Source organism: Blennius ocellaris, assembly GCF_963422515.1.
Source record: "Blennius ocellaris genome assembly, chromosome: 12".
Classification (NCBI taxonomy): Eukaryota; Metazoa; Chordata; class Actinopteri; order Blenniiformes; family Blenniidae; genus Blennius; species Blennius ocellaris.
This window is the reverse complement of record NC_137661.1, coordinates 13,282,733-13,306,513: the sequence shown is the minus strand read 5'-3', so window position 1 is coordinate 13,306,513 and position 23,781 is coordinate 13,282,733. Positions and strand designations below refer to the sequence as shown.

At 39.6% G+C, this 23,781-nt stretch overlaps 3 protein-coding genes across 3 annotated transcripts; 1 reads left to right on the top strand and 2 right to left on the bottom strand.

The window, feature by feature from the left end:
* Positions 1-7,933: 7,933 nt before the first annotated feature.
* On the bottom strand, positions 7,934-11,516 carry ndufb5 (NADH:ubiquinone oxidoreductase subunit B5). Its single transcript, XM_080506971.1, has 6 exons — positions 11,388-11,516; positions 10,439-10,521; positions 10,081-10,147; positions 9,885-9,946; positions 9,027-9,133; positions 7,934-8,155 (listed from the first exon to the last, which is right to left on the bottom strand). Exons 1-6 carry the CDS (start codon positions 11,503-11,505, stop codon positions 8,035-8,037), a joined length of 558 nt encoding a protein of 185 aa, XP_080363097.1. The 5' UTR covers positions 11,506-11,516; the 3' UTR covers positions 7,934-8,034.
* A 264-nt stretch (positions 11,517-11,780) lies between these two features.
* On the top strand, positions 11,781-14,022 carry mrpl47 (mitochondrial ribosomal protein L47; the record flags this gene model as incomplete). The annotated part of the gene is made up of 7 exons (XM_080506938.1): positions 11,781-11,914; positions 12,545-12,690; positions 12,900-12,960; positions 13,046-13,142; positions 13,284-13,414; positions 13,693-13,788; positions 13,881-14,022. The coding sequence occupies 7 exons, from the start codon at positions 11,781-11,783 to the stop codon at positions 13,990-13,992; spliced, it is 777 nt and encodes a 258-aa protein (XP_080363064.1). The 3' UTR covers positions 13,993-14,022.
* actl6a (actin-like 6A) lies at positions 13,990-23,718 on the bottom strand. The gene is made up of 14 exons (XM_080506937.1): positions 23,578-23,718; positions 22,434-22,510; positions 21,051-21,225; positions 18,206-18,306; positions 17,883-17,980; positions 17,528-17,622; positions 16,759-16,865; positions 16,542-16,631; positions 16,375-16,436; positions 15,890-16,004; positions 15,651-15,731; positions 15,321-15,416; positions 15,052-15,138; positions 13,990-14,918 (listed from the first exon to the last, which is right to left on the bottom strand). The coding sequence occupies exons 1-14, from the start codon at positions 23,600-23,602 to the stop codon at positions 14,838-14,840; spliced, it is 1,290 nt and encodes a 429-aa protein (XP_080363063.1). The 5' UTR covers positions 23,603-23,718; the 3' UTR covers positions 13,990-14,837.
* Between the last annotated feature and the right edge of the window lie 63 nt (positions 23,719-23,781).

The window sequence follows — 23,781 nt, the reverse complement described above, 5'->3', positions numbered from 1 at the left end:
CGCTGTCAGAGGAGAGGATGCTATTTTTAAAGCCACATTCCTCTGGCCAAGGGGATGTGACGCGGAAAAACATAAAAATAAAATGACAGACGGATGGAGGCTGTCTGCAACACGGGCGGCAGACCTGAGGGCATTGAATCTAATGTTGCTCTGCTGTTTTGTTTTGGTCCTTTATTTTCCTCTCTCTTGCAAGATCCACGGACCTGCGCAGAAATTACACCGCTTCTGTTGACTGGTGACGCCGTTTATTTTTTTTTATTTTTTGTTACCAGAAGGGCTCCTCCCACATCTCAGGATGATTCATAAGCCACCCACGCTTTACTACAGCATGTATTCCCTTCTAGGACCCCGAAAAGATGTTATTGTGAAGTGCATTCCTCTTCTTAGTATCTGTTTGTTTTTGTTTTTTTGCAGGATTCGGCAGCTACAGCAAAACATATCATTACTGTGTGTTAATCTGCAGCCTATTTGGCTGTTTTGTGTAAAGATCGCTTGTGAACCTTCACTCGTCCAAAGCCTTGGGCAATTAAATTGTGTTTACGCCGCTCTGCCCTCTACTGGAGATTGCTGTTCATTGCAAAATGTGTGGGCTAAATCAACCGGTTAATTGAAACTTATTACAACTGTCACGAATCAGTGGAGAAAATTGGAAAATGGGAGCACAGGAACAAGAATTTAAGCAAGAAAAAGAATCTCATATCTCATCTGAAAAAAACAGGCAAAAGAAATGCAATAATGAGTTGTTGATTAAGTTGAAAATAAAGAGGTAGAGAGGGATTATAAGAGATAATTAATTAAAAATCATGAAACTCTTTAAAAGATGCAGACACTCTCTTTGATAATATAGCATATTATTGGGACCGCACAAATATTTCTGTTACTCAAAGTTCAAAATTGAAGAATATGATCTGGTTATCTGGAAAATGGGACTGAACAAGTCTCCAAGGAGAGAAGGTCTTACAAGTATCTTTTATTGATTATTCATTCTTCCAAACTATAAAGGAATGTATAGAGAAAAAAATCGTTGATGCCTCCCCTTTACAGTCCACTGATATGCGTACCTGTTTTCTGGGGTTCTTCATCTATGTGGATGTTGTGAATAGAGACTTTCTTCACTTCTTCCACATCCTGTGATCATCCACCACAGTTGTCTTTCCTGGATGCAGGCCTTTTTGAGTTCCAAAGCTCATCGGAGCTTTATTTTTCCTGCTCAACCTTTGGTCACTTGTCAACAAGATGGGTGAAATAAGGCTGGGGTCACTCTCAGACAAGACCTGCAGCTGCGTGATGATATTTATGGAGACTTGGCTGGACAACAACGTTCCAGATGAGGCTATCAGGTTAGGGTCCTACGCCGCTTACAAGTCCGAACAGGACTGCATTCCCTATAAGAACAGGAGTGGATGTGTTTCTATATAAAAAAGCTGACAAGGTTGCAACAGTGTCACACCTTGTTCCATCACCAGACCACATCACTGACCAATACAGACCTTTAGGACGCAGAAGCAGATACACCATAAAGTATAGAGTGGGGAGGCCATTGCTTCTCTGCAGCAAGGTTTTGATACCACAGGTTGGGAAATCTCCTCTGAGGATACCGACATACATCTGGACTGTCCTGGATTATATTAAATTCTGCTTTTGGCCATTGCTGCCCACAAAAACCGAAAATGTTTTTCCCAATCAGAACCCCTCATTTAAAGAAAAATCATGTTTGCTGGTCAAAGTCAGAGATGCTGCCTACAGATCAGGAGGCCAGCAGGAGGACAGAGCGGGACAGACGAACCTGGCAAAGAGCATCAGAAAGGCTATAGGCAGGTATGGGCTGTAAAAAGGCATTTTGAGAGCAACATCTTGAGCAGCATGTGGAGAGGAATTGTACAGGTGAAAACGATTTTAACATGCAGGTCAGTCAGGACAGGAATCTTCCTGAAACCCTGAACCTTTTCTTTACTCGCTTTGACAAGCAGCAGGGAAAACACCAGCCCATTGAAGGAGCCTTAATGCCTCAGAAGCAGCTGGACCAGATGGTTTGACAGGCCACCAGCTGAAGACCTGCACTGACCAGCTGACTGACGTCTTTATGAAGATGTTTAGCCTTTTTATCTACTCTAATACATCCGTGTCCCACATACTGCCACCTATTTCAAACCTGCTGATAGACTTAGCTGTATAATATTTCAGCACCACGGTCAGCACCATGTGCTCACGCTCAATATGCTAAATGTAAAACATTTAGAAGACTAAACCACGGGGTGGGAAACGAAGGATAGAAGGTCAATGACATTCAGCATCAGTAATGATGGATCCCACACAGTCATTGGTTGCATAACCAAAGGACAACAAACAAGTGTAAAAGTAAGGCCCGTCATTTTAATGCAATAAATAAGCAGATTAGGCGGTCCACAAAACAAACAGCCACGGAAACAACGTTATTTAAGAAAAAGGCCAGACTGCAAGGATAGATGGCAAGCTGAGCCTATGTGATCACAAATATTGAATATGGAACAAATTACTGATGATGTTGTCATCCAGCAGGGGGCAGTTTAAGGCCGATCCAAGAAAAATTTATTTAATCCAGTGTAGCCAACTCAAAATCTCAAGAGTCCAAAATGTCTAATGTAAAAAAAAAAAAGTCCAACAGTTTGAACATGTCAATCTCAAATTTTACTTCTGAACTATATCCAGTAATGTGGTCTCATATCTTATAGCACCATCTTATTACCACCATCTAATTAATGATGCTGCCACTTCGTCTCACCTCTAGGGGGAGCTGCAGATGAAGCGTTTGTGTGGCTACAGGCTTCCCTGTGACCAGACAGAGGCCGAGTACATAAGCGACGATGGATTTTCTCTTATCGAGATAACTTCAAGAATTAACCTTGAGTTTTATGTACTATGGCGCTCACTCGCTTCTCACCAGGATAAATCACACCGGCCACTTGCACTCAATGTCTAACCTGCTCTGGAGCCGGGTACGCTCTGAATAAGCGGTCAGAGCTCCGCCTCCTCACCAATCAGATCTCTTGGAAAATGCCCTGTCCATTCTAAAATGATCGTGATTGGTGTATTCAGGGGCGTTTCAAAAACCCCTGGGGGGCCTAGGCAAGAAGGACTATGTGTTCTCCCGACCTGAGAATAATGATGAATGAACTCCAGGATGACTTATCAGTAAAGAAATACTCTATTAAATAATTAACATATAAGATAAATATTTCAAACTTGACACACAATATCTAAATATCGTTTATACAATGTAACATACATAGCTTACACACTCATGTTTTTTTCTTTTCATCCTCTTCTTGTGTTTCTTTTGTCTTCGTTTCATGTGCCCTGAGAGATTCCTCCACTTCGGGTTTTTTTCGGTGTGTTTGACAACAAGGACTGCACGCTGATGCAGGGTCATAGTAGAGCCCTGTCAGAGATGTTCCTGATGTGTCATCGATGTGTCCAGTGGTTTCAAGTTATGTCGCTGATACCTGCCGTCTGTCGGGGGCCCCTTACTGGAAACTAGCCAGTGACTACTCGGCTTTTCGATGCACTGTCATTGCAGCGTCTAAAGCAGTTACATTATTTTGTCATTGAAATTGGCTAATGTCAGCCGTCCCTCAGACTCCCTTTAGCTCGGGGCCTGTGTTGCCTACCCTGTTGTGATGCCTCTGACCTCAGTAGAAAAGAGAACAGGGCCCGGTTGTTCAAAACTCGGTTATTTTAACCACTGGTTAAGCCCTAACCACTGGTTAAATCCTTAACCCGCTGTTGGCTAACATGCTGTTAAATATGCATTGTTTAAAACACGGTTAGGCTGTGTTGCTCCACTATGAGACGCTCCACAGCACTTCTTTATAATGAAGCGATACTTTTGGTTCATCAGTAACTACTAAACAAACTACATACTACTGTAAATGAAAGCTTGGATTATTAATTTTTTTTGCCGTAAAATGTTCCTTCTAATGGCACTTCATGTGAAAGAGAACTTTTGTTGATCAGCGTGTGTTTACATAGGTTGCTATTGGATAGGGCTGTAGAGCTGCTTTCTATCATTCAACACATCCATTCCTCATGATGTCGAAGCATTTGATTCAGACACACCTGGAAATAAAGCCCCAGCCTCATTTATTTATGGTAAAGAGGGAATACATGATTCAGAGCTGCTGAAAATTAGATCCCCTCTTTTCGGACCAAGGCGAGTGCGGCAAAGAGGTGATTAAGCCCCTGATAGGAATCAGGTGTGCTGCATCACCTCAAAAGAAGGCATTTCCATCACCATAGTTGTTTTAGTAACTTAACCCAAACCACACTCAACACATACACTCCCCGCACACACCCCGCACAACATTTTCAGCCTGTGCTCCCGCCTGTCACACCGTGTCTGGGCTGCTCCTCCTTTTATGGGCAGAGAGGTGATGTAGCACACCTGATTCCTATCAGGGGCCTAATGATCTCCCTGCCACAGTGAGTTTAACATTTAGTGAGTTTAGTTAGAAAACACCAATATCTAATGTGGAAACTTGGCTTTTAAAGTGCCCTTAACAGCAAATATGACGGAATGGAAAAGTCCATATGCTATCTATATATTTATATATATATATATATATATATTTATTTATTTTTTTAATTTATTTATTTTTTTTCCCCTCGATGGCACCTCTGGGACTCTTTATTACAGTATTAACTTAATAATATTGGAAAAGACAAAATTTATTAAAAAATAAATTTTCATTGCTGTATTGAGTTTCAAACTGAGTAGGTCTATTATACCAGCTATTGCTTTACTTAAGGTTTTAATAAGAGGCATAGCATTAAGAAGTGTAATTATATCATGTTAAAAGTTATCATTTTTGCATTTTAATCATCTGATATTTAAAAGTGAATATTTTTTGCTACATTAATCATCTCGTCTTTTTCATGTCAGAACGTTGTTACTGAAAAAAACAGTTAAATAGCCAAACAAGCTAAGTAAATGCAATTTTTACCACAATCAAATTGATTTTGACCAATATAGACAGTCTTTAAACATACAGACCAATACCATAGCTGCTAAGTGTGTACAAATATTCAACATTATTGTACTTTTGCAAGCTGTTGAGTGTAATGATTGTTAATCTTTCAATGTGAAATCTTTCAGCAAACACGTGGAGGAGTGCAACAGTTGCAGTTCTTATGAATATGAATATATTCAGCCACTCTTTGCCAGCGTCACCTGGTCCAACAGCAACCATTTGGCCAATAAATACTGTTTTTCCGACCTGAGCAAAAAGGACCAGGCCTCAGCACAAGATGTCCCACAACAACTTTCAGGGCCTGTCAACAGGTATTTGTCCAAACTTTATCGTTCTGAGGAGTTTTAGTATTTTAAGGAAAAAGACTAACTAAACTGAGACTAACAATTTTCTTTCTTGCTTATGAAATATCACCAAAACAAAATGAAGAGGAGATGAAGTGCAAGACTTCTGACCGCTCCTCCCCCCCGAGGGACAAGGACCAATCCAACAGTAACACAAGTAAGCACATCAATGACAAGACAAGCTGTTATTTATAATTGAAAAAAATGACTGGATCAGTTGGATGGGCTGTATTTTACATATAGTTAATTAGATTGCTGCACTAACCTTGGTTGAAAGGCTATTTAACCTGCATAGTTTTACACAACAAATGTCATTTTGTTTTTCAGATTTGGGACCTGGAAAAAAGTATGTGAGCAGAAGACAAGCGAAAAAAGCAAAAAAACAGAAAAAGAGAAAAGCTTCTCAATAATGAACCTGAGACAAGACCCCCCATCCCTCCCCCACCAAAGAAAATGCCCAAACTTTCAATCCCCACTGTATATAAAAAGAAAACGTGTCTAAAACATCTAAATACTGCTGCATGAAGATGAGTCTAGTTTGAGCCCAGTATGAAGCAACAACCCAAAATTGTTATCAAATATACTGTAATAAAACTGATGATACTGATGATTGGAGAAATAGATGTTCGCTATGATAAAGCTGCCATCAATGGATTACAGACGATAGAGGACAGAAGACTTTAAATAACTTGGGCACCAGCAATCATACATGCATACCATAAACTGTATATAGATCAGTGACGTACAGTCAGGGTAGTCAGGGCCAACTCAAAGCTGATTTGAAATGAATGAAAAATTCATTTTGATTATTTGTTTTATTTGAAATATAATTATAATTAATTTGTCAATTTCCAATTGCTCACAGTACCTATAGGTTTGAAGTTTGTACTAGCATTTTGTGCTTTTCATAGCCCAAATGACTCAACACTGCTATTTACTGGTATGACAAAGAGTCACTCACTCCTGCACTGTCTTACTGTGAAGGCCACACCCTCTCCTGGAGGAGGAATGGATGTGTGAGTGAGTACATTTAGGTTCCCATGGCTTAGGTGCCTGTGAGTATATTTGATGAGTGTGGAACAAACCGTGTTTCCTTTATGGGTGCTGATGATTTGATATGATTCTCCTGCTTTTATTGGAGTCAACTTTATTTATCCATGTTGTTTATTTTACTTTTCTTTTTCCATTTGTTGGCTCTTTTTCATTTTGGAAAAAATTATATTTGGTTAAAATAAGGGGTTACCAATTCAATCCGGGCCCCGGCCCCAGCGTACTACTACATCCCCTCTATGTATTCGCTCCCTGGGTATGGGGTTACAAACGTGAAAACCATGTAATTTCAAAATGTCCTTTATTTTGAAAACCAAGAGTTTGCCTCTGCTTCTAGACATTACTGTCAAATTCAGAATATGAGGGACCATAAACATCTCGGTGCGGCTCACTTCACCAAACAGAAAGGGCCACGTGCGGGGGATTTCCAATGCGCTGTCATTGCGTTGTCAAAAGCAGTTACATTATTTTGTCATTGAAATTGACCAATGTCAGCCGTTCCTCGGGGGCCCCTTCAACTCGGGGCCCTGGGCAATTGCAAGTGTTGCCAATCCCGTTGTGACGCCTCTGGGTGTATTGGTGCGCTGTTCAATTCAACTTTATTTGTGTAGCACCAAATACAACACAGGTCCAGTGTGGAGCTGCAGAGGTGATGAGAAAGTAATTTAGACACATAATAAAATAAATCCTTGTCAGTGAGGCTTTGAGGGTAATTCTTGTTCACGACTTGTTCCAAGCCTGTTTAGCTCCACGAGGGTTGATCTGGAACAATGAGCTTAATAACAATGGTCACACTGGAAGAAGTGCAGAAAAAATAATTTGTGGAACGCAGAACTCCTCGTGCCGTCGTAGTAATTAATTCATATTCCAACACAAACTCACAAGGTGAGATTGATCATGCAGGCAAAACCCATCATCCATTGGAGCATTTCACTTCTCCCATCCCCATAGTATTATTATTATTGCTAATAACATACCATAAAAGGGGAGACAGACAGGTTCAGTGTTGTCGTTCAGCACGCTGCGCGCTGAGGGAAGTGGAAACCTGCAGCTACCCTGCTCACTTCAACTGCTGCTCCACCTGGTGGTGAAACTAAAGAACAGCAGCTTAGAGTATGCGAACTGTTATTAAATACGGTGTTGAGCACATTACCACCATATGAAACTTAAAAATGTCTAGATTAATATTGTATTCAGTTTCGAAATGCCACTTGTTCACGTGATGATAAAAGCATAATGTTTTTGTGGAGGATATTTACCTAATGCCAATTCAAGGTTTGCATCTTGGCCGAGGTGTGTTCACTTCATGTTTAAAGAACTCATCTATTTTGTTTGATTTAGACACTGAGTTTCACCTATCATTGCTTCATTTTCTGCTGGAAGCCCTGAAACCAGGAAATGTATGTAGATAATATACAGAATAACTTCTGTCACCCACATTTATGAACTCCCCCCTCCCAAAAACGGACAAAATTGTAATCTGTAAAAGCCTTAATATTCCACATCACCCTCTGCAGTCAAACATTTCAAAAATGAGAGTACATAAAGATACTTTATTTACGCAACAAGGGAAAAATGTACAAACAGTGACTTTGATCGACAAGTCGTGACTTTGATCGACAGCCACGTGTGAATTAGTTGTCAGGAGTCGACTTGTGGCTCTTGTCAATGAGATCCTCACTGAGGGTGGGCACCTGGAACCAGGGGCCGTCGCCCTTCTGCCTCATCTGTCGGCGCACTTCCAGCTCGGTCAGTCTGTTGACAACAAACAGGCAGTGACTTTAAAGACAGGCTTCAGAAAACAGGACCGAGTTACACTTCAAAGCACCAATAATGCAAATTAAAGAAGAAGAAAAACATTCTGGCAAATTCTCTACACGAAGAGTCTGTGAAACTCAATTCTCGAGTCCGACAATTTTGTTTTGAATTTTTCCTTGTGTCCAGAGGCCTGTACTGCCAAGATGAATTTTGACTTTCCAAGTTTAACTTGAGTTGTCAGTACTACGCCAGTGGCTACATAGCCACTGCAACTGACCCTGAACCTGTAATCTGCTCCAGAGCAGTTTACAGGATTTTTTTTTTTTTTAAAGACTCATGGCCAATCAACTGTCTTGGACATCATCATCATCTCCCTGCTTAAGTGTCTTGAGTACAATGTATCATTTATGTCGCTGCTTAGAATTCTTACGCATACTTGGAGACAACATAGCCATCAGCTGTTTATATTGTTTATATCTTTGACCCCATTGCACCAAAAATGTAGAACTAGACGCTCCTTTGGAGTGACGTAAGAAGCAGCTAGAGATTCACTGCTCAGACCGGTGTTTGTACTCATGAGTTCTGCATCTTCAGTTTATAGCGTGCAGACACGTCAGATAGGGTTTTACTTTAAGTGTTTACTTATGCAGAGTCCTCCCGTTTTATTTATATGTAAAGAATTTTTCTAGTTTTCTTTTTCCTTCTGCATTGCTACACATCCTTTTCTGTATTGCTTAAATTACATTTAGAAAACCAATTTGTGTCTTGATCTTGAAGTCAGGAATAAAGTTGACTTCTGGATCACAGTGGGCTTCCGGCCTTCATACACCATTACTATGGATGGTAGAATGCCGCGGCCGACAATCACCTCATGTCTGCCTTTTCCTTTTGGATTTGGATTGCAGCCATCATCTTTTCATAGTCCTTCACTGGAGAATCGTACAGGTTTCGAGAAATCCAACGGGTGATGGGGTGCTGCAATGACAAGACAAAATTGTTGCAACAATGATAACAAATATGAAACAACTTTCTTAACAAAGTTAGTAATCTCTGCAAAATGCATGTGTGCATAATGTCATGTGGTCCCGAGGATGCTCCACATTGTGTTTGTCATGATGGTTTTCTTTGACCAAGTCAGTAAGTCACAGTTTCCCTGTGCTTTCTGGCTCTCTCTCAAGAGGGTCTCTAACCTTAAGGTAGGAAACCAGTGCTTTAAAACAGCCACTGAAAACAACTTATTTGACTCTCATTCATTAATTTTATATAAATTAATTTAAGCTTTAAAAAAATCCAGTTAAAACAGATTATCATTAGAAAAAACAAACAAATAAATGCCTGATGTTACTGAAGACAATGAGCTATTACATTACGTAATTGCGATCTCAATATTTACTGAAATGTATCTTTATATTGTGGAATTTGGTAGCAAATTATAATGAAACGAGTCGAGTGAAAGTAGATAGTTGTACCCAAAAGCATAAATTCTGTACAGCCTTTGTTTAATAAGCTTCAGCAGAGGTATATCGCTTCACACAGGTCACGGCTATACAAGGCAGGACTTCAACCAATCATATGTCAGGATGCAATAACGCCACAAAGAAAAAGTAGTTCGTGATCAGTGGAGCAGTGACAGCAGTTGTGTCACAGGACATAATATTGTGTTCCTCTAGTGTTGAGACCAGTGATATAAGAATTCATCAGAAAACTGGAGAACAACTGTACAAACCTTGTAGTACTCCCAGTGCTCAGGCTCATAGTCCTCGGGGATTTCGGCCAGCTCTGCCTCACCTTCAGAATAGAATTACACGCGTGTTTATTATACATTAGTTTCCTTTACATTTAACAATATACTCAAATCTTTGACTCACAAAACCAAACAAAAGACTGTCAACTACCACCCACAAAGCAATGTGTTTACTTACCAACGAAGACATTCACACAGGTGACAAAGATGGCCACAGGAATACCGGTCAGCAGGATGTAAAATTGCTGCGGAGAAAGCAGAAGGCAAAATGTAATTTTGAAAACAAAAAACCCATGTGCATAAGGGAATCCTCATCCTCAAAAGTCTGACTTTTTGATAAAAAATGGATAATTTCATAAAAACTTTTTTTTTTAATGTTATTGTTTATGGTCTTTTATAGTCATTTGCAGTTGTAAGCTGATTTGGGGGAAAGTGTATTGATGCTTTGATGTGAAGCATTTAGTAACTTCGAATAAAAAAAAAAAAGCTATACAGATAAAAGCGTCATTTTTGTTAATACTGCCATTATTACTCACCAACGAGCGTAGGAACCTCCTGTCATAGAAGTCAGTAGGTCTGATGATAAACATCTTCTTTCCGTGACCCCAGCGGACAGCCACTACAAAACAGGATCAAGCTTACGGTCATGACTGTGAATTTCATTTAACGTTTTGAACTGTGGTAACAGATTGCCACAAGACAAGTCATAATATATTGAATCAAAGTACATATCAATTTTGCTCACTCTCCAAACAAGCACTACTGCTCTACATTCATTCACTAAGTGTGACTTTATGACATGATTGGCCACTCAAATTCATTCCAGTGTCACAAAGTCAAACCAACAGTGCAAATTTCCAACACATTTACGAATCGGGTATGACCAACATTTCAATATTTTAAGTGAATTTAATTTTTGTGGCTGCAGAATCAAAATAACCACACGAACCCACTTAAATTCACACTTCTGATACTCACTTTCATGTCTTTTAAAAATCAAGCATATACAAGTAAAATCCTCATTGAGATCATTATGTTGCTAAATCAAAATGCAGTGCGTGTGTGTGTATTTATATAAGTGTAAAGAGATTTTTGTATTTAACGGCATGTTGCTTCATACCATGGTAATAAAAAATCTATGTAATGTGAAGCAAATGTCTTCTATAATGATGCTTAAGAGATCAACTTAACACACATTTAAGGATTGAATATTGTACATAATACAGACTGTGACGATTAAAGTTACACTTAAACCCGGTAAACCAGCTAAACACTAAACACGACCAAGAAATATAAAGAAAGGTAGACAGAGTGAAATTAAGCGGAGTTTGTCAGGATAAAGAAATTGATTGTTTTGTTGGCAATGGGACTTTAGCAAGTAGCTCATGTTAGCAGGCTAACGAGCCCCGACGCAAGGTCATGGTAACAAACAGCTATGTTAACAATTCAATATGCCACTAATTGTACGACCGGGTTGTTTCGTACCTTTATCTGTACGCTGGATCGTACGGGTGAGTAGATTTGCGGCATTGTTTCCAGATTTTAAGGGACTCAGTCTGGCTGCAAAAGCAGCAGCAGACCTGAGAACACTCATGCCCACCATCGCTACTGTTGGACGACTGAGCAACAACACGGTCAATGATTGGTCGAAACAGAAATGAAGCTGAAATCGCCATGTTTACTGAGGGCGGAAAAATGTTGTATTTCTTCATCTCACGTGTATCCTTGCTTTGTTATTCAATAATAAATTACAAAATGTGATTAATCATAACAAATAAAAATTATAGATTTATTTTTGTTTGTTTTTTAAAGGTAAATTAATTCATTAAAATATAGAGAAATGCATGCTGGGTAAAGGGGGAGGTCTACACATCAGACATGGCGGCGTCCTCTTCGGTCGTTCGCGTTTTGACTCTTTGCAAGCAGTTTCAAAGCGTCTGCAGGATACCTTCAACATTAAGGACTCAATATCCTGCTATTACTTCAAACAAAGGGTGGACTCATCTTTTCAAGTAAGGCTGTGTTTTGGTTTACGTTTTGAACTCTTAGTTCCATGAGGACGCCATCCTCGCACCGTACTCCTCCACGGTGACCGTATTTAAATGTAAAACAAAAAATGTCCCTCTGAATATTGTAACTATTTGTTAACAATCAGGATTAATGCCCTGAAATTAAATAATGTGATTATCTAAAAATACTTCGACATACATTTAGATGGAGCCAATCAGTTGATGTACAACTCTCTAGATTAAATTAATGTCACTAAAACTAGATAAATGCAGCCTTGCAATGTACAGGTTCAACATAGTTTTATTTAGACAAACCTTGGCCAGTCCAGTGGATGTTTTGGATAACTGTACTAGAGTGAAATAATGAAATTCACGATCTGCAGAATTACTCATAGGTAAATGTGAAGCCATGTCACAACATAAGCACATTGACTCTGTAAGATATGGTAAAGCGGGAGAAATTATAGCATTTTTGTTCAGGTTGTAATGAAAGGGAGCAGAAAGCAACTGCTTGAGTGTTGAACCTCTTAAGGTTATCTGAGGTAGAGTTTGTTTAAAATCTTCAAACTGAAGTTGAGTACAATATTACAAATACATTTGTATGACTTCTTTCTTTTTTCCCCCATCCATCAGGGAAAACCGTGCACTTCCCTCGTTTTGGAGCAGTCCCATCCAGTCTGCAGCTCAGTGTCGAACTCTGCACACAACCAGCAATAGAAGAGGACTGGATGAGTTCTTTGATGCTCCGGAGAACTGGGGAGAGACCACCGTGAAGTCAGGTGAAATCTACAGCTTTTAAGAAACAAAACAAAATGCCATCGGTAGTTTTAGCAAAAACATTCATATGAACCTGATTATACACTTAAATGTGCATCTTTTTAAATGATACATCTTGTAGGTGATTATCACCATCACTGACTAATAAACAAGGTTGTTTTAGCGATGCAAGATAGCATAATTTGACACATTTTGGTTTGTCATATTTAAGGTGCACCATGGACCGCCAAGCAAATGAGAACAAAAAGTAACGAGGATTTACACAAACTATGGTGAGCGGTGTGGAAATGTTCCCGGTGCTTCTTGGAGGAAGTCGTTTTTCCCAACTTTTTTTGTATTGCCGTCATTCTGTCTCAGGTATGTGCTGATGAAAGAAAAGAACATGTTGCTCACACTTGAGCAGGAAGCAAAACGGCAAAGAGTTCAGATGCCGAGCCCAGAGAGACTGCGAAAGGTTGGTGTGATACTGAAGTGCCACATACAGGCTGTTATACATGACGTATTAGTGACGCAAGACCTACATTTTAAGAGTTTTTATTGTAGTCATAGGAAATTAGAACTCTGGCCAGGGTAAAGCTTTCCTTTTCACCCACAGATTGAGCGGTCAATGATCAGACTGGAAACTGTGGCGACGGAGAGAGAGACTGCGCTGCGTCTGCTACAGACGGGACAGGAGAAAGGCCGACCAGGAGACTGGAGGAGGAACATATTTGGACATGTCTACTGGTGAGGATGAAATCTCGGGCAATTGTAAACAGCTGAGAGAATCATCATTTTGAATGACTCATTGGCCTTTGTATTTTATCCAAGCTTGCTTACACAAATTTCACTGAAAAACTTCATTCACATTGTAAGAGATTTTAGTTGAGTTTATCATTTTGGTTCAAATCTGATGTTCTTTGTGAGGTGATCATAGTACCATTTACAAAAACACATTTATGGGGATTCACTATATTGTGAAGGGTGATTTTCATATTGAGATGCCCCCCCCCTCACCTCAACAGGTATCGGTTCAAGGAACACCCTATTCCTTGGTACATGAATAGAAGATACACACGCAGGAGATTCTACACACCACCATTTGTCCAGCCACATATAAGGTAAGATACTTAACATGCTGTCAAGTTTATCCTAAATGAAAATCATATAAAGTCAATGCTGGTTTACAATAATTAAAATGTTTACCACGCAGGCTGCGCATTGAGAAGCTCCTTCGGGGAAAAGTCCGCAAAGAGCGCCAAAGGATGCAATCCTTGCAAAAACTGAAAGAGAAATTCCCGACAATGAAGGTCCCCGCATCATGAAATATCAAGCTTTTTAATCGTCACTGTGATTCAACTCTGCAGTGTGCATCGACTCAAGAAATGGAGTGGTCAGAAACTCTTGCAAAATGAATAATATCACCCTAAAATTTTGGTTGTGAATTCATTTGTAGCACAATGGAGTTAATGTTTGGGTTGTTTGTTTGTTTGTTTGTTTTTTTTAAATGGATGGGGCCACAGAATAAAAAAAAAACATCACAACACTGATTTGATTTACATTTGGAGTCTTTCTGATGTAGAGTTTGCATGTTCTCACTGTACGGATGTCTTAAGTTTTGGAAACCGGTACTGGCTCCAGTACCTGCAACCATTGTTTGGATGAAGGGTGTATATTCAAGTTAGGTATTTTTTAGAGGAAAAAACATTTAAATATGCAAAGGATAAAGTGGAAATTAAATACAGATTTATTTGTGTTAGAACACCAGTGAGCACGGGCGAGAACTGATAGGCCTTTGCTTTAGATTTGGTCATGGGATAAAAGAAACAGAACACTTATAAACAATGAAATCTGTATTCACCTCAAACTAAAAATAAAAGACTATTCATGCACAAAATGTACTTTCCATCATCAGTTCGGACGACAAAATTCCATCCCACACCAACAACTCAAGAAATAAGGCGACAGACTTGTCTGTTTGGACTTGAATTTAAAAAAAACAAAACAAATAAACCGCAGATGTTTGATTTTCACGACAAATCCCAGTCAGGCATATGGACAAGCTTGATTTTAAAACGGCAAAGTGTTCCTGAGTCTCAGCCAGAGGTCGACGGCTCAAGATGTTGAGCTTGCGGTGAAAACAGTGAGGGGAGTTTGACTTGCTGTCAAATCAAGGGCACTTCCTGTCCACACACTGCTTCCCTCCCTCTTCATACTCTTGCTTGGAGATCCACATCTGCTGGAAAGTTCCCTATAAGTTGAACAAAAACATGTTCATCAGCAATTAAAACTAATGAATTAAATGCACATGAAATGAGTTTCTGCAATATGTCATAAGGCACTGTTCTCTTAATGAGGTGTCTTTTTGACTTGTGTGTCCTTACAAGTGATGCCAAGATGGATCCTCCTATCCAGGCACTGAACCGACGCTCCACGGTCGTGTTGTTGGCGATCAACTTCAACCTCATACTCTGCAATTATACAAACACTCAAACCGTAACCATCTACAACGCATGGGAAAAAGAGTGGCAAGTCAATGAGCAGTAGTGTTGTACATCAAACTCTAATTGTCGAACAGCAGGTAGTTTGTTTCACAAACCAAAAGAGCGTGAATAGTCATATTTAGAAAAGCATCTTTACTAAGATAACTTACCGGAGGGGTTTTCTGAGAGAGTTCTCTGTTCAGTCGGTCAGTGAAGCCCTGAATGAGCGTGTTGCCTCCAGTCACCACCACACTGCCATATAGGCCCTTAAACAAAAGATCGATTTGTTCAATTCCAGAAATCTTTGTAAAGTTAGGCTCAAATCTGAAGCCTTTTACACAGAAAATAGAGAAAATATAGTTCTGGGTTTGTTTCAAATCAAAAAAATATTAAATGTCTTTTTTTGTCATACAAGGTGCAAAATAAAAGTAAAATTTCTGTTCAACTGGTTAAAATCTGAGATAGAAAACAAATGTCAATTTAGATCTTCCGATACTCACTGGCCGTATGTCGATGTCACACATTCCCACACTGGTCGTCACCACGTGTCCAACTCCCAACATGGTGTTTCCAGACAGACCCTGCAGGTGATCAGAACAAACATTACAACACACAAAGCACCCATGGAGTGAATTAAAAGCAGGTTTTCTTAACTGGGGAAATATAATTAGCTACGACGTAGCACAACAGGTACAATCACTACATTTGGGCTTCTATATTAAATTGATTGAGCACTAACCTTAGCATTGGAGGGGTCAAACAAACCCTCTGGGATCTTCAGCCTCTCGGCTCCAAAGTCACAGTTGTAGCCGTTGGGTAGCTCGTAATGCACCGTGGGCATTTGGGCAGCAACCCTGATGAAACCGTGTCATAGCAGGTAAGTCATGTTTCCAACAATGGGACTGACATGTGGCGTTCTCAGAAGACTAATACTTTTCAGGTGCACACGTGTATAGGAGCTGTAGACTAAAGAATATTAATATGCATTTCCAACAGACCATCACAATAAAAATGCTTTCATTTTACATTCAGGTTAAATTCTACCTCTTGTTTTTTTTCTGCAAACTGAAAGCTATGTCTAAACCTCCGTTTAAAAAAAATCTATGAGCATGTGATGCACACGCCACTTGCTTTCTAATGCCAGCATTAGAAAGTGGCCTCTTTACCATGAAATTTATTCCAATAACATAGGGCATCACATGAATCTCGAAAGAACTGTCTTACTGTTCATCATATGGCGAGTCTGACACCTGGAGCACTGATGCCTGGAAGTCCTGGATTACACACTGCAAAGTATAACACAGGGAAGTTTTCACACATTCAGCTCCTTCACATTTTAAATCATCACCGAATCGCAAAACAAATAAAATAGTAATGAACCAGTTGCTTACATTACACATGTAATTATGCCATGAGCGGGTGACTTGAGGTAGCTTTTCTTTTTTCTTCCAGCTCGGTGTCGCACCCTCCCGCACTGGATCCTGCAATGACAGAAAGACTGGATGACTCTGTCAAGATGTGTATTTCATGTGGTGAACTCATATCAAACATTGAAAGAAAATTTTACATATGTGATTTGCATTTATATATTTATTTATTTTTTCTTACCTTGGATGCAATCATGTAGGGCGGGATAAGCTCAACAGTTAACTCTTGAAATAGCTCCCGACACTGCATGCTCATGAAGTCTCCGGCCAGTGGTGATTTGACAATGCCTGTCAGAGATAATAAGTCAAATATGTGATTAATTGGCATTCAATATCAGTATCACATCCTCAAAACAGTTTTGGGTGATTCAAGTTTGATTCAAGTTTAAGACAACAGTATCCAACATCAGTATCAGTAGGATTTCTCACCACGGTGTTTACAAAACACTGTGGTCAAAACTTCCTTATCAGTCCAGTCGTCCCACTGCTACACAGATAATCCCTCCATATGAAAACTATTAAGATGGTAACTGTAGTTTGTAAAATAAATCATTGTCCCTCTACAAGCTGGTTTAAATCGCAAATCACAAATAAGGTGCAACGGTAGTTGAATTGGATTGAAAGATCCCGACAGTTCAGTGAACATCTTGTTTGACAATAACACATAAAAACAGAACGTACAACACAAAGCTATCATGACCCAACATTAGTTTCAGCAACTTGTTTGACCTGCAAGACTACAATGTTTTCTAAGCCCAGCAGATGGCAGCCACACGCACAGAACGGATGCACTCACAACAGTGAAGCATCAAGACGATCACGTTTCTATCTGCCTCTCACACATTATACAGGTTAGCTCTGTGGGGGGTGGGGGGGGGGGGGGGGTGTTCAGGTAATCTCAGCAAGTTGTCAGCGTTTTCAACAATGAATCATTTAGAACAGCTGATCACCTTGTTGCAGGACGTAGCCGTCGTGCACTGGAATAGCTGTGGTGTGTGTGGCTCCACTATCCAGGACTAAGCCTGTCGACCTCCCATTGGCAAAGCTGGAATATTTAAAGTGAAGGACACAATCGAGCAACGTGCTTGAACATACATGGAATACAGCATTAGAATGTGCATTTTGTGTACGAAAATGGTGGAAGCACAAGAAAAACGGGGGCCTGGACTACCACAAAGAACATCACTTCAGGCCCTGAATACATTAAAAAAGGTGCCTCCAGATATTAAAAACCTCAACGATCAATGAATCAGTAACACACTATAAGTATTGAAAGGTATATATACATGAAACAGTAAAGGATACGCAGACAGCACTGCTGATTTGCAGAGGAAGAAGGCGGGAATGTTGTAATGCTCAAACATCAGCTCCGTTAGTTTTTCTCGTTTTGCCCGTGTGTTCCACTGCAAAACAAAAAAGAACAGGTCAGTCCATCAATAACAAAATCATCACGGTCAGCCAATACAAACAAATGCAAATATCCAAGTGACGATAAAGGACCAGTGAGGAAAGAAAACCCCCCCTCTATGGAAATCTACACCTCATCACATCTGTTCGACTCAAAGAAAACAGCATCTCGGCTCACCAGAAGTACCGATTCCAGCTGCATAGAACAATAGAAAACTCACCGATGCTTCTGACATGAGCACTGGATGCAGGCTGGGTTCAGACTTGAAGTGCATCTTGTACGTGTGATCCAAAATGGCCTGGAAACTGTCCCAGTCCTCAACTGTTAACAGGGTCAACGAGAAAACAAAGAGCCAAGTTTGTTATGTCAAGTCACTTTTCATGCATATGTAAGTTATTTAGAAAATAAAGCAGAATGGTTAAGGTAATGTAAAACAATTACAATAAAACAGAAATGGGGTGTAGAGAACAAGAATGTCTGTATTAGTAAATGTCATGTACAGAAAGGCATTTCTTAAGTACATAGCCGATATGTTGTTGCATTCCGTGGCTGCATTTCATTTGTGGCCACACAGTCCAACATAACACAAAAGGGTTCAATTCATTTCCTTTTTATTCCACTTGGGTCAGATGGTGGAGAAAATAGAGCAACGAGGAGCTTTTTTAGACATTAATTTCAACACCAGGCACCGATGTTCCAGGTCAGTCCTCTCTGGGGGTGTCTGTGGTCCCACAGTGCTGCTCTGCTGCAATTAAGATTGATGTCACACTTGTCTCTAAATAGCTTCACAGATGAACTTCAGTGGACCAGATTCTGATGAGTGTGATCGGCGAGGTAGGCACACCAGCATATTTGTCGTTTGGCTGCTGTTACTAATAGTTGCAAGACCAGTGTGGCCGTAACTGAAAAGTATTGGCCTTTGGGAACAATTAGACACCACAATGTTAAACCAAATTTAAAATGTTTAAATCTAATATAACTACTTTATTCTGTGTTTTGGGAAAACTACATTAAATGGTAACATTTTTCACAATGCACTTGCATTTTCTGCACTTGAAAAGAAATGACTTTTTTTGTCATGTCGTCATTGAACTGATATTATCATGGTAAAATATTACTGCTTTGGCCCAACTAAGAACAAATAGAACTGTATGTGGCCCTCAAACCAAAAGGACTTTGATACTCCAGCTTTAAATTATGTGAATAGTCTTAAACGCTTTGAATAATGAATATTTAAAAAGAAAATGTTAAAAGGGTTCCCTGGACAACTGCAAGTAACAATTATCATCATTAACAATAAATAATACTAATGAAAGGGTTGTTCATAAAGAAGAAATGTTTAAATTGGTACACACCATGTGTACAGTTTGAATAAATTATAAATCAATACTATGCTATACGTTTAGCAGAATGAACAGTATGGATGACTTGTGCAGCTTAAACTCCAGATGAGAACCAAGGAAAGCTCTGAATAACCCACATAATATAATGACCCACATTTGGCTTTAGCTGTGTAACGCATGCAAAATAAGGCCACATTAGAGAAAGGAGCATAAGATCATATGTGGGCTAATATGGCAGCAAACCAAAGATAGCAAGGGGCTTGGCTTCATTCGAGAGGACACGAGATGTGTGACGATTTTGCCATCCATCATGTGAGCTCAGCAATGTCTAATTATGCGAAAACAGTTCAAGCACCATAGTTTTAGGCAGAAATCAGTGTTTTGAGTGTTCATCCCAAAAATATGAGTGTCCAAAATTTTAGGGATCAGCGACCAGGGGGAAGAAATTTAAAGAAAAAAAAAATAATAGAAAGAGATAGACCTTAAATGGTGCATTCTAATGGATTCTGGACTGCTAAATAATATATTGTGACATGTAGATTTTTTTTTTTAACAGTAATATATTTCATTTACTCCTTGACATTTTTGCTGATGCATCTAATATACTTTCCTACTTTATTAAAAAGTTGTTGTTTTTTCTTTTATGGTAATAGCTTCTTATTCATTGGTGATGGTTTTCACTTGTACCTGTAACTCACCTCACTTTAAACTTCACTGCATGTACTTGTTTATGCCCCTGGTAGTTGACACATTACTTTTGTCTGCACCCCTTCACTGTGCACCTATAGACGATGAACTCTGGAATAGTTACTATTATTCTCTGATTAGTTTTTAATTAAATAACCGATCCTTATTTGTTATCTGCAGGCCTCCGATAGTTTGGTCCCAAGACCGTAGTATGGCCCACTCACACATAAATTAGTGATGGAGCAAGCATGATTGTTAATACTTCCATTGAAATCAGCATTTTCACAGCAAATAATATTTTATGCTTCAATGAAAAGCATGAATGATGCACAGTTATCCAAACACGTGTCAACATTTTGGAAATGAAATATTAGATTGATCATAGTGCCATAGAATTAGTCCCACCTGTGTGGAGTCTACATATATAATTCCTCAGCCGTTTGGAAAGAAAATGTATCCACATTCCTCCCCTCTGCCCCGGCATTTGAACGCACCAGGATGAGTCAGAGAGTTACGAACCAATCAGAAGCCGCCATTAAAAAGGTATATACCACATGCTATCGTTTGACCAATCATGTTGCTTGTTACTGGGCGCAATACAAACTGGAAGTCAGTTGCGAGTTGTGTACTCGAGCCGATAATTCACTATATTTTGATGAAAAAAGATGAATTTAAGCAAAATTAGATGGTGACAAGCAGTGATGACCATTATACACATATTTTAGAGGCTTTGAACGACACGTCCACTATTTTTTCGGCTGTCTTTTCCGAAAATTGACTCCAAATGACGGCTGGGCAGTTCACTGCCTAAAACCATGTAAAGCACACACAATTAAAAATATGAATTGCTAATATTAACTCGTACATCCAATACTTACATTGAACACCCATATTGACCTTTTTACAACAGACATTCAGTTTTTGTAATGTGGTTAAACTAGCGCTGCATAAAAGTGCAAGTACCCCAACTGCTATCTGTAAATTACAGGCAAGACAACAAAGCAAGGGAAAACTTCTCATCAACTTGACACTCACTCATGCCGTTCTTGAGCGGAGACATGACCTCCATGTTCTCTCTGGGTACCCGCAGCTGATTGGTATCGATGTAGTAGGTGGTGCCGTTCTGCTTGCTCTTGTCGCCATCTGTCTCCATCGGCGTGCTGCCATCCTCTCGGTCTAGAGTCACGCCGATCACTGTGGGGAAGTCAGCCTGAGCAGAGAACGAACAAAAACAAAGAGCAGGTCAATACATATTCGCAGACACTTATTTATCAATGTTACTTTCCACAAACTTTTATCACAAAGCTCTTTCCCATCCAAACCCGAAATCAATAAATTCCAGGACAACAGGACAACAGTTTAGAAACCCTAATGTTTTTGTTGATATTGACCAAGACATCATGTAAACAGCAGCTTCGACATCTGCTTCTGAGCTGGGAGGGTGTTGAAAGCACTTATATCAATACATTTTCAGTACAATTCAAATCTATTATTATAGTTTATATATAGTATAGTTTAATCGCAAAGACCACCCTGACGAATGCTTCCACAATGATCATCCTGCATCATAATGTATTTGGTTGGGTTCCCATTTCTTGCAAGATTGGTGACGCCACCAAATACTTTCTATCAATGTTTAACTGAACTTATGGGTATGTTAAGTCACAGAAATGGCTTTGTAACATCTTGTAGACTTCTGCAGCTCGACAACTCAGAAGATATTTAAAGATATCTTCTGTCTATCCTTGTGTCAAACAAGTAGTTTGGATCCCATTGACCAATTGAAATTATGGTCAGTTATAATTGATTTAAATCACATCACAAAGCCGAGATTATCCAGGCATGCGTTAAAAGGCTACCAGTTATACAAAACCAACTAAGATTCCATTCATCGAGCCATTTTCTGTCCTACTTTATTCTGTTTAGGGTTAAGGGCTGTCTGAGCCAATCCCAGCTATCTATGGGAAAGGGCAGGGTACACTCTAGACTGATTGCCAGTCCATCACAGAAACTGCTAGGATTTTAAAAAATTATTTAGTCAGGACGATGTACCATAATTGAAGACAACAAAGTTGCTCTGTTCTGACCGGAAAGATTGGGGGAAAAAAACCAGACTTGTGATATCAGGTCATATAATTAAAGCTTCACATTTTATCTCAAACTTATCTATAGTGTGGCATTAGCAAAAATCAGCATGACATAGACAAACCAAAAACTCATTTGTTCCCAAACATCTCACTCATTCACAAAATCCAAAGCACGGGCTTCCAGAAGGATCTGAACTCAATTTAATATCCTGTATGTCTCGAGGGGAACAGCCCTCATTTCCTTGACATTGGTGTACCCCTAGAGGGGAGATGAAGATGCGCTCAGAGAAGAAAGACACAGTTAATCAGGTCATCTGAGTGATCCACATACCTTAGGACAGTCTTCTCCCGCGTAGCCGGCTCTAACAGAATAAGAGCCGATGTCAAACACCAACGCTCCCACCTCATCTACAATAAAAAGAAGAAATGTTTGGGTAAGATAAAACTGTAAAGTTAAATAAAATATCAATGTCAGTGCATTGCAATAAAATATTGATAATAATGATTTTGTTGACAAATAAAACAAACGTAAAGGTTATTTTAAGAAAATGATGCACTGTTTTTTGTACATTCGTTCAGATCTTTTGTCCACAATTCCCCTGAGCCACATATTTTACTGCTGTAAACACTTTTAATATTGCTTCTACAATGACAATAAAGAACTATTCTGCTATTGTAATGTGAAATAATGTGCTTCTAATGCTGATGTTACCATGGTGAAGTTCTCTCTCAAACTAATGTGAAGCTGCACGCTGGTCTGTTATACTGCTTTATAGCCTTGTGCAAATGGAATGAATATGAAGAATATTATTGGACAAGCGTAACTCAAATGAAAACAGTACAGAAGTGTCGATTATACCTGTGGGATATGTGCTCTGTGAAACGAAACAAGATACATTAGGGAGCTTCATGTGTGTGGATGAATTCAACAACTGTAGGTAGTTGTAGTAGGCATAGATATTTGTCACTTTACCAACAGGAGAAATATGGCCCACTCGTGTAAATGAGTGGAAACGAGATGCGTTGGCGCTCACTCAAGACACGTGAAAGCAAATATAAAGGAACTGAGTTACAATGTATAAACACAATGAACTTCAATTCCCCCTGATCTCTGTCAAACGTGACACAAACAACGTTTAGTTTAATTAAACATGAAACAAACTATTTCATGATGTGCTCAACAGCTCGGCTATCCCTCTTTCATTCATTCCAATGCTAGCTTAGCGCTTGCCTTAACGTGGATGCGATTCAAGTTCATCCCCAACTACGAGACTAAGTTACTGAAGTGATTTGTTTATTTATACATTTTAACCACCAGTTGATTAGCTGAAGAGTAAAACAAGCAGCTATTTTCTCCAAGCGACGCTAAACGTTAGCAGAGTTAGCATTACTAGCTCACTACAAAGTAAGCTAAAGCAACACAACGGGACGTGGACTGCAGTTTGGGATTAGTTCGGTCACGATGCGCCACTCACCGCCTCCGTACACTCCACCGCTCATCCTTCAAGGTGTAACAAAATGTAACTGTATCAGTGTTTACAGAAACACACCGGCTGGACGGTAAATCACAACAAAGAGAGGTTGTTAGCATGGATCGGTACAACAAAGCGGGCGCCTCGGAGCGTACGAGTTCTGTCCAATCAGAGCAAAGCACAGCGACGGAACTTCCGCCCTCATTG